The sequence below is a fragment of the Cebus imitator genome, unplaced genomic scaffold, assembly GCF_001604975.1.
Source record: "Cebus imitator isolate Cc_AM_T3 unplaced genomic scaffold, Cebus_imitator-1.0 Scaffold202, whole genome shotgun sequence".
Taxonomy (NCBI): Eukaryota; Metazoa; Chordata; class Mammalia; order Primates; family Cebidae; genus Cebus; species Cebus imitator.
This window is the reverse complement of record NW_016107517.1, coordinates 4,172,498-4,184,365: the sequence shown is the minus strand read 5'-3', so window position 1 is coordinate 4,184,365 and position 11,868 is coordinate 4,172,498. Positions and strand designations below refer to the sequence as shown.

The 11,868-nt window shown below is 39.2% G+C and overlaps 1 protein-coding gene across 1 annotated transcript in view; it reads right to left on the bottom strand.

Moving 5' to 3' along the window:
* Positions 1 to 1,198: 1,198 nt before the first annotated feature.
* LOC108317455 (SHC SH2 domain-binding protein 1-like) overlaps positions 1,199 to 11,868 on the bottom strand; it is a 20,535-nt gene continuing 9,865 nt past the window's right edge. The window contains exons 3-6 of the mRNA XM_037745518.1: positions 8,218 to 8,304; positions 7,741 to 7,882; positions 6,016 to 6,143; positions 1,199 to 1,315 (exon numbers count right to left, since the gene is read on the bottom strand). Coding sequence (XP_037601446.1) covers positions 1,199 to 1,315; positions 6,016 to 6,143; positions 7,741 to 7,882; positions 8,218 to 8,304 — 474 coding nt within the window. The remainder of the gene's footprint in view (positions 1,316 to 6,015; positions 6,144 to 7,740; positions 7,883 to 8,217; positions 8,305 to 11,868) is intronic.

Here is an 11,868-nt window from a genome sequence, read left to right as displayed (position 1 = left end):
CATCAATGGATGAACAGAGGAATAAATAAACTGTAGCATGTACATACAGTGGAATAGCACTAGGCCATAAAAGGAAATAAAGTACTGATCCCTGGCTATAGAATCAATGTAGGTTGCTACAACTTGGAAGAACCTCAAATATATTACACTAAGGAAAAGAAGCCAGATACAAAGAGGCACATATTGCATGATTCATTTATATGCTATATCAAGAATTGGCAAATCCATAGAGACAGAAAGTAGATTAGGTCCTTATTCACTTCTTGGTCTCCTCTGTTCCAACAGGCCTCCACAGGTTCCTCTGGGGCTTCCATTGTCCTGTGACATGCGGGTACTAGGAAATCTATTGGGAGATCATCCAGATATGGCAGAAACTGGGAAATTGAATAGTGGCCTTTGAGGATGTAACTGTAACTTCACCCTGGAGGGGTGAGCTTTGCTGGATTCTTTCCAAAAGGATCTCTATGGGGAGTGTGATGTGGGAAACTTTTAGAAACAGAGCTTCTACAGAAAACAAATGAGAAACCCAGAACACTAAAGATCAGTAGAAAAATTTTTCAAGAAGGCTGGGCATGGTGGTTCACACCTGTAATCCCAGCACTTTGGGAGGCAAAGGCAGGAGGATCACAAGTTCAGGAGTTCGAGACCAGTCTGGCCAACATGGTGAAACCCTGTCTCTCCTAAATATACGAAAATGAGCTAGGTGTGGTGGCAAGTGCCTGTAATCACAGCTACTCAGGAGGCTGAGGCAGGAGAATCACTTGAACCCAGGAGGCGGAGGTTGCAGTGAGCTAAGATCATGCCATTGCACTCCAGCCTGGGCAACAGAGGAAGATTCTGTCTGCGCCCCCCCCAAAAATTGGAGAAATCAAAAAAGTCATATGGTGGCAAGACTATGTGAAAGTAAAGAAGGTAGTTGGCATGGAGAAATGTTCAGCCAGATTCCAAATCTTAATTTGAACAAGAAAATTCCTACTGGAATAAAGCCGTGTAAAAACAGTGTGTGTAGAAACAGGTGCGTCTTCACCTGCCATTCTTCCCTTTGTGGGCACATCGTACCTAATTCTAGACACAAATCATGACTGTGAGGAAGGCAGAGAGAAGACATACACATGTAAACAATGTGGAAAAGCCTTCATTTCTCACCAGTGTTCAAGGACACATGATAACACACACTGGAGGCTCATATTATAAATGTTCAGTACGTGGAAAGCCTTTGATTTTCGCAATTTGTTGCAAATCCATCAGAGAACTCACACTGAAGAGAACCACTGTAAATGCAATCAATGTGGGAAGCTTTCAGTTTTTCCAGGTCCTGTCAAATATGTGAAAGAATTCACACTGGCAAAAGACCCTATAAATATAGGGAATGTAGGAAAAGATCTACTTTTCCTTTCTCTCTTAACTACATGAAAGTATTCACACTGGAGAAAAATTCTATAAGTGTAAGAAATGTGGCAAAGCCTTCAGATATTTCCATTCCCTTTATAACCATGAAAGATCTCATATTGTAGCAAAACCCTATCAATATAAGGAATGTGTTAAGGCTTTGCTTATTCCAGCCACCCTCATAATCATAATTAAACTCACTCTAGGGAGAAACTCTATGAATGTAATCAATGTGGTAAAGCCTTCAGATATTCCAGTTCCCTCCATAACCATAAAAGAATTCACACTAGTGTGAAACCATACAAATATAAGAAATGTGGTAAAGGCTTCACTCATTCTAGTCACCTGCATAATCATGAAACAACTCATACTGGAGAGAAACTCTATGAATGTAGGGAATATAGGAAAGCATTTGCCTTTCCATGTTCTCCTAGAAGACATTAAAGTATTCACACTGGAGGAAAACCCAGTGTGTGTAAGAAACGTGGTAAAGTATTCACTCTTCCTTGTTCCCTTTAACTACATGAAAGAACTCATACTGGCTGGTCATGGTGGCTCACACCTGTAATCCCAGCACTTTGGGAGGCCAAGGTAGGTGGATCACCTGAGGTCAGGAGTTCAAGACCAGCCTGGCCAACATGACAAAACCCCATCTCTATTGAAAAATACAAAAATTAGCCAGGCATGGTGGTATGCCCCTGTAGTCCCAGCCACTCAGGAGGCTGAAGCAGGAGGATTGCTTGAACCTAGGAGGCAGCGGTTGCAGTGAGCCAAGATCACACCATTGCATTCCAGCCCGGGTGACAGAGCGAGACTCTGTCTCAAGAGGGGAAAAAAAAGAACTCATACTATCAAGAAACCTTATAAAAGAAATGTAATCAAGCTCTCATCCTTAGATGTTTAGTTCCAGGAATTAACCAACACTCATAAAGCCTTTCTCAGTTGAGTTTCTGTCACTTATAACTGATAGAATTCTGGCAATGGAGTATAACACAACTATCAAAAGAATGTGGTAGATTTGTATGTACAGACATAATTATATATTAAAGGAAAATAGCAACAGCAACTTTCAGAGCATTATTACATTATGCCTTTTTTGTTGTTTTCAAAAGATATACATTTTTCTATTAATAGTGAGAACTGGAAAAAGAGGAGAATATTCATTTCAACATATATGACTTTAAAACATATATATAGGGTATTTTAAATCACAGAATAAAACAAAATGTTATAAAATTAAATGCTATGCATAAAATTTGCATCAAAGCCCAATTATCAAAATTTATCTCAACTTAATTTCCATAGAAGCCTGTGGAATGTATTTCCTAGAAAGGAATAAGAATAACAAACCACAGCAAACTGAATTACAAAGAAACGTGAGTGATACAGTTCTTACGAGCTCATCAGTGTTTTATATATAACTTTCTTCAATCTGCCTCTGAAAAGCAAAATCCAGAAAATGGTTATTTCACCATCCTTCTATTAATTCCAGAAAAGTGGAGCATATACACTTGAGACCTAATGATCTCTGGGCAGTTTTTAAGAAACTGAGGAAGGGAGATACTTCTAAAGAAGCTAAAATAAAATATTCAAATCAAGGTATAGAATTTTGCCACCTGCCATAAATTCAAGCTCACAATAAGGGTGAACCATAAAGACAGGATACACAGTTAATCAACACAGAAGGCTATCCTTTTTCCACATCAGTATTTTCATCTCAAATAACAAATCCATACCCTTCCAGGGCACTCCCTAGATTCCCTATACTATATCATTTGAAATTTTTAACGCTCCATGATTAAGGCAAAATGTACTACATATAACTTAAAGAAGAACAAAGTAAGCCTGCTTATTATAATGAATTGTGAATAAAAATTAATATAAGCTTAGATTTAAACTAAAATAGATATGAAATCTGAAAAACTTCATGTTATAAAAAGGAACAAGAAAGGTATTAACATTACTGATCTATCTATAAAATCTAAACCAAGACAAAGTAGAAATTCAATTGAAAAACCAATGTGATTTGGGAGGCTGAGGTGGGTGGATCACTTGAGGTCAGGAGTTTGAGACCAATCTGGGCAACATGATGAAACCCCATCTCTACTAAAAAATACAACAACAACAAAAAAGGCAGGTTCAATGGCTCACGACTGTAATCCCAACACGTTGGGAAGCCAAGATAGATGGATCACCTGAGGTCAGGAGTTTAAAAGCAGCCTGACCACATGGTGAAACCCTGTCTCTACTAAAAATACAAAAATTAACCTAGCATGGTGGTGGGTGCCTGTAATCCCAGCTACTTGGGAGGCTGAGGTATGAAAATCGCTTGAACCCAGGAGGCAGAGGTTGCAATGAGCTGAGATCATGACACTGCACTCCAGCCTGGGTGACAAAGCAAGACTCCATCTCAAAAAGAAAATAGGCCAGGCACGGTGGTTCACGACTGTAATCCCAGCACTTTGGGAGGCTGAGGTCAGGAGTTCAAGACCAGCTTGGCCAATATGGTGAAACCCCATCTCTACTAAAAGTACAAAAATCAGCCGGGCATGGTGGCAGGCACCTGTAATCCCAGCTACTCAGGAGGCTGAGGCAGGAGAATAACTTGAACCCAGGAGGTAGGGGTTGTAGTGAGCTGAGACCGCGCCATTGCGCTCCAGCCTGGGTGACAAGAGTGAAACTCCATCTAAAAAAATAATAATAATAAAATAAAAGTAGCTGAGCATGGTGGCAGGCACCTGTAATCCCAGCTACTGGGGAGGCTGAGGCAGGAGAATTGCTTGACTTCAGGAGATGGAGGTTGCAATGAGCCAAGGTAGCGCCACTGCACTCCACCCTGGGTGACAGAGCAAGGCTCCATCTCAAAAAAAAAAGGTAATTTTTTGTTTAAGTTGAATAAATGGCTTTTATTTTAAGGTGTCACATCTAGAGGCAAAACTTTTAAAAAAGAATGCAAGATTTTAGTATCAACATTTGGCTGAAACTGATGCAGAAATGAACATTAATTTTTAAACCTCTTTTCAACAAGATTTTTAAAAAGTAAAAATACCTTTCAATGATGAAACAATAAGTCTAACATAAAGCCTACATTTAGTAGCATCAAAAAATACGTATTATTTTTTACTCAAATTTAAGAAACAAACATAACCACACTTAATGGGGAAAATGTAATACTCTTTCTAGCATGAAAACAGATATCAACATATTGTGTGTTCTTCAATGGATCACATGTGCTACACCAACATGATGGCCCATAGTGGGTTTGAAAAGATATAACAGGATTCAATTGTGTTATTTCATCACTATAATTTTAATCATTAGGCATATTAATGTCACATACAGTTTTAAAATATAAATATTTTTAGAAGCTGTGTTTCACAACATGATACCAAGAACACACATCTGATACAGGTTTGTTTTTAAGCTATTGATTATGAACCTCTTGATTTCAAAAATCTCTTATGTGTCAGAACTATAATCAGAATACTGTAACAGTAAGAGAAAAATACTTTTTTGAGACAGGGTCTCGCTCTGTCACCCAGACAGGAATGTGGTGGTGCAATCACAGCTCACTGCAGCCTCAGCCTCCTGAGTAGCTGGGACTACATGCATGCACCACCACACCTGGCTAATTTTTTTAAAATTTATTTTTAGAAGAGATGGGGTCTCACTATGTTGCCCAGGCTGGTCTCAAATGCCTGGGCTCAAGTGATCCTCCTGCCTCACCCTCCCAAAGTGCTGAGGTTACAAGTGTGAGCCACTGCCCAGCCTGAAAGATACCTTCTTTTAATCATTCACAATCAGCAGTAGTGAAAATGCTCTATGTACAACATCAGCTCTGAATAACACATTTCATTTCTGTTTCAAACCACCTGACTATCGCTGTTTTGATGACTGCATAGCTCAACAAAAAAATGCACCCTATTGAGTCTCAATGATACGTATGATTAGGCAGATAACTTCCCAATCATAAAAGCTTTTATTTTAAGACAAATACAGCATGGAAATCCAACACTATAACTGGGATGAAAAGACAGCTCTAAGAAGGCTGTGCATGTGACACCTACTGCATGTTTATGTACTAGTCCTGCATTCCCTTCCTTTCTTCCGCCTCTTTGAAATGCTAAAGGGTAATTACACTAAAAAGGGTAATTACCCTTAATATGAGAGAACTATGTGTTTAAGAATGCAAGACTTTCAGATAAGAAATCTCCAAATATTTTCTATTTTATATGTGTTTATGATCTTTCTTATAAAGAGGGAGTGTTTTGTGTGCAACGCCTGCAAATGGAACTAAATCTACCTTTCACTCAAGCCCAAATAATCAAATATACAATACAGACATAAAGCAAACTACAATGGCAGCAGTGATTCTTAGGGCAGCATGTGCAAAATCGAGTATTTTGCTATCTACTTACATTATGGTGGTCAGAAAAGAAATGTTCCAAAACTACCTTTCCCATTCCACTTGAACTGGTTCCCCACAATCCCAACAAACATCTCCTGTGACATTAAGTTGTCATCAGCCTGTGTGATCCCCAGTTCACTCAACCTTTTCTTTTTTCTTTTGGTTTTTTTTTTTGGGGGGGGCATTTGTTTCTTTTCCATTTTACAATTTCCCTCAACTTGCTCAGAAGGGTCAGTTCTTGCATAAAGCTCCATTTTGCCAGTTGCACACTGAATCAGCTCTTCTAGATCCACTCTTTCAGCCACATCTGGCTCTCCACTTGCCTGAATTTTAAGTGCTTTATCTTCTGGAGAAACGAACAAATAATAACAAAGTTACATATATAAGCTAACCCAACTAAAACATGTATTTCTACACCGTCTGTTAGAGCTTTCAAGTTTTTTTGGCAAAGGATTTCTGCTGTCCTCTAACTGGGCTTTACAGATTTGTTCCCATAAGAATCTCAATGAACAGCTGCCTTGCATTCTATGTCAAGGTTCCCTGACCCTCATGCAGGATCATCAATTTTGAACTCTTTGTTTACCCTTTTCATTCCAGAATCACTTTTACTCAACAGACATTTCCTGGTTATTTACTATCTGCTAAGCACTGTGTTAGGAGCTAGGATGCACAGACTGATAAGACAGTGCAACTTTTCTAAATGAAGTCCCAATCTAGTAGCTGATTCTAGATAGTCCCCATGATCACCACCCCCTGGTATTAACTTTATTGGCTATTAAATGGCAGAAGAATTTTGCACTGTAATTTTACAAAGTAATTAAGGTTGCTAATTAGTTTTCTCCAGCTGGTTGCAAAAGAGGAAGTCAGAGAAATTCAAAGCATGAGAGATTTGCCTTGAGGGAGGTTCTCTGTTGCTGAGATGGGGGGCTATGAGGCAAGAACCTGAGAGCAGCCTCTAGGAGCTGAGTGCCAGCCCCAGCCAGCAGCCAGCAGCCAGCAAGAAAGGAGACCTCAGACCCAGGAGCTAAAGGAATGAATTCTGCCAATGAATGACATGAATGCATTTGGAGGCAGATTCTGCTCCCAGAGCTTTCAGATGAGACCTGCCCAGCTGACACCTTGATTTCACTTTTGTGAGACCTGTGAAGAAACAGAAACCTTGCAGAGATATAACCGGAGAGAATCCTGAAGGATGACAAGGACTAACTTTTAAACTCCTCTTTCAACCTGAAAAAGCCAATTAAATAAATAAACTGCTTTAAACTTTCCTCACCTACGTCAATGCTTAATCCTCCACTATGACTGAGACTTAATAGTGATCCACCTCATAGCTTGAAGTTCACACATTTCCACTGAGTTAGCTCCGCTTTGCTGCCAAGAAAGGCAGGTGACAGGAAGACATTTACTTCTACCAATAAAAACAGAGGTAAACTCCACCATCCCCTCCAGGAAACGCAGCTTTCAACCTGGCACGTTCATTTCATTGCCTCCAGCCTTAACAAATGCCAGCAGGAGCCACTATTGCTATTACACACCCACTGTTGCTGTCACACACCCACCATAGCGTCACGCACCCATGGTTGCTATCACACACCCATAGCTCCTATCACACATCCACCCTCATTGAAGGCTAAGCATGATAAGAAGGAAACTGCACAGAAGATACAACATCAAGATTTTGAATGACAATTGAACTAGTTGACCGTGAAAGTTTCTTTCACATTCTATAATGTTATGGCTTTATGAAGCTTCTCTCTCTCTCCACTCCGAAGCATATCCCCAATAATCTTTTTTACGGAAGAGAGGAAGACTCAGAGACTTAATCAGCATTTAATGCTAAAATAAAGTAAATTATGTTTTTATATTAAAAAATTACTATCAGTGCAGTGGTAAAGGAGTAAAAAAAAGAAAGAAGGAAAGAAAAATTACTAAATATAGCATACCTTCTGTTCCATCTTCAGCATTTTCTTGCAGATCAGAGAAGATTGTAGGTTTCGCCAAGACACCACCATAACCTTCATTATTATGTATTATATTATTCACCGTGGATATTTTGGGAATGTCATAATGTTCATCTAAGAAGTCCTTTGACATTGAAAAGAAATGTTTTAAGAAACTGTCATACTAAACATTTCCTGCTTTAAAAATCTTTATTCACACTACTCTAAAAATAAAGCTATGCTTAGTCCCGTGTTGTGGCAGTCTGAGTCCTTAGTGACAGAGCTTTCCTCTATAATTTCTGCAGATCTATGGGTAACAAAGCATTCTCACAAGAGATTGCAATCACTGACATTATTGAAATGTATATACTGTTTATGCTTTTCAAAACCAGAAAATAGAACCCAACAATTTAATAAGGTATAATTTGTAGGTGAAGCCATTCTGTCCTTTGAAAAAAGGGTTTTTTGGCCGATGCTCACCTTAATGAGGATCCCTTCCTTGCAGTGATGGATCCCATTGTCACTCAGGGTGCACTGACTCCCAGGGTAGATTTCTATACCAGCACCCTGTGAGTTATAGTTTGAGATAATGCCAATCAGTTTTTAAAAGGCAAGACTAAAAAAGTTTATTACAATTACTTCTTAGCTTTCAACACAGTGCAAAAGTACAGCAAAAAGATAAAGTATTTTACAGATAAGTTTTATCAGGCATTTTTAATCAACATTTCCATTTGTTCCATCTCTAGCAAGTTGTTGACAATTTATCACTTTCAAAACCACACACACACACACACACACACACACACACAGGCTAAGAGTGTCGACACCTGATTATTGTTCTACTGTCTTTTATTCTAGATGTTTTCTGATTTTGCCAACAAGAAAAAAATCATTTAAGAATTCTGTTGAAAGACACACTTATTCAAAATGACCATCTCTCAGACACTCAATTAGTTGGAGAAAAGTACTTGAATTTAGTAAAATATTGTAATTTGTGGATAGAAACAAGACCCTACACTTTCCAAAATGTGCCAGTTTTAAAATACCCTAACCCAACTTAAAAATCACTTCTATGAGTTACACAATGGCCTCCTCCACCACACACGTTAACATAAGCAGCCAGTTCACGTGTCGTTTAAACAGTGTAACCAGAAAGATCAAACATGACCCTATTCTCTCACACCTCATGGCATCAAAAAAAGTAACAGTAATAAGAATTTATTTCCTAATGCTTATGCAAGGAACTTTGGAAAACAAAAGTAATTCACTCAAACCTCTATAGTTATTTCAGCAACCATTTGGGAATAATTTAACACACAACAGCATCAATGAAGAAGAGCTGCTATAACCACTGATGACACATCTACTGCATGTATGTTCAGTTACTTTTATAGTACTAATATTCCATGAGAAAACATTTATTATTACCTAACCCTGGACATATGTCTGAACCATATGTACACACCAATCTAACTCTTCGGTAGAGGTTTGTTTTTGTTTTTGTTTTTCAATGAAATGAGAAAAATTAAGTGTAACATATATTTGGGACTGTTCATGGTTTATGTTTGTCATAGAGTTAATTTTAACAAATTTTTTTGTAAGCAAAAAATCTTTTTTTTTTATTGTGCTTGGGCTCTGGGGTACATGTGCATGTCCTGCACCCTGCAGGATTGTTGCATAGCTACATACATGCCATGGTGGTTTGCTGTCTCCATCCCACCCCCACTGTTGCCTAAATCAGGCATTTCTCCAGGTGTTATCCCTCCCCCTCCTCCCCACCCCCGCCTCGACATTTTTCAAAATGTGCTAATTGGGCCCTCTTCTAAGAGATTTTCAGTTGCAGTTGTGTGCAAAAAAGATTTAAGGGTGATTACATTAAAAAATACCTATAGCAAGATAGTTAAAATTAAATATCAAACTATCAGGAAACATATAAAATTTGCAAAGGTGAACAATTTAAACCAGCAGTCAGGTAGCAAATAAAAGTCATATTTGGCCTGGCACGGTGGCCCACGCCTGTAAACCCAGCACTTTGGGAGGCCAAGGCAAGAGGATCGTTTTAGGTTAGGAGTTCAAGACCAGCCTGGCCAACATGGTGAAACCCCATCTCTACGAAAAATACAAAAATTGGCCAGGCATGGTGGCACGTGCCTGTAGTCCTTGCTACTCGGGAGGCTGAGGCAGGATAATTGCTTGAACCCAGGAGGCAGAGGCTGCAGCGAGCTGAGATCGCACCACTGCACTCCAGCCTGGGCAACAAAATGAGACTCAGTCTCAAAAAAAGAAAGCGGTATTCAAAATATATTATGAAAATGAACAACAATTTGGCAATTAAAAAGTAACTGAGGAGCCTGCCACTTCTGGGATGATAGAGTAGATGTCCCTGTTTCGTCTATTAGGCATGACCAAAAACCACGGGCATTATATATAAAACAAGCATAAGACCGATAAGTGGAGAGAAGACGTCAGACCAACGAGGGACCTCAGGACCCAAAAAACACCAACACAGTGGTACATTCCTTTCTTTTTGCTTCATAATCCCTAGACTTGGAACTGAAGAAGCCAGCAGTCCAGTTCAGCAACAGACCCACACCAAAAAGAGCTGCTCTTACAAAAGGACTAGGCAACCTAGAAAGACAGAAAACTTTTTGACAATAATAGCTCTAATCCAGGTAAACGCCACAGAATAAAACAGCAGCTCCAATCTCACCCATGCCAGCAAAGGTCAAGAGAAGAACCTAGACTTCCGCCCCCTCAAGGATGTAACCAGGTACCCCAGCACCTCGACTGGGGCAGTACCAGAGAAGACCAAGCAAGGAGCCAGGATTTGCATTCCCACCCACCAGTTGCAAGGCCCTCCCTGCAGCAGTGTTAGTGAAGACTACATGAGGAGCCTGGATTTGTACCCCCACCTGGCAGTATCAAGACAACCACTCCTTCCCTACTGGGGCAGTGTCAGAGCAGGCCTAGTGGAGATTCTACACTTTCACCAGTGCCCAGTGGTAACAAGACCACTCCATACATCACAGTGTCAGTGGAGACCATGTAGGAAGCTAGGCCTCCCATCCCTACATAGCAGTAACAAGGAGCTCTCCCATCTAACTTGGGTATGAATGGAAGCCAAGTGACAACCATCACTTCTACCTCCACCAGTAACAAGATGATGCCCAGCTACCACCAACACTGTCCCTTCCTGTAGAAGTATCAGAGAAGCCCAATTAAAATACAAGATTCAGATTCTTGTAATACAAAAATATCTAACTTTCATTTGAAAATCCCTTGTCATACCAAGAATCAGGAAGATGTCAAAATAAATGAGATAATCAACAGATGCCAAAACCAAGATGTCAGAGATGATAGAATTAACGGACAGTGATTTTAAAGCAGCCATGATAAAAATGCTTCAATAAGCAATTATGAATGTACTTAAATGAAAAATGAAAGCCTCACCAAAGAAGTAGATGATATAAAAAACCAAGTAGAAATATTAGAACTGAAAAATACAATAACTAAAATAGAAAGTTCAGTGGATGGGCTCAACAGCAGAATGAAAATAGCAGAGGAAAGAATCAGGGAACTAACTGGAAGATAGAACAATAAAATTTACCCAATAGCAGAGAAAACATACTGAAAAAGAAAAGAGAACAGAGCTCCAGGGATCTGCTGGACTATAACAAAAGATCCAATATTCATGTCATCAGAGTCCTGAAAGAGAAGAGAGAGAGAGTGTGGCTAAAAACATACTTGAAGAAATAATGACTAAAATCTCCCAAATTTGTCAGGATTTGGATAACAAGCCTACAGGTTCAAGTAGCTGAGCAAACCCCAAACAAAATAAACTCAAAGAAGTCCATGCCAAAATATATCATAATCAAACTAGTATAAGCTAAAAACAAAAATATTGAAAGCATCAATGAAAATTTCATGCCTTACCTATAGGAAAGAAAATGTGATTGACAGCATCAGAAATCATGGATGCCAGATGAAAGAGACACAGTATTGTTCAAGGGCTAAAAGAAAAAAACCGTCAATCCAGAATCCTAAACCCAGTGAAAACAGTCTCCAGGAATGTAGAGGAAATCAAGATATTCTAAGATGATGGGAAACTAAGAAAATTTGTCACCAGCAGAC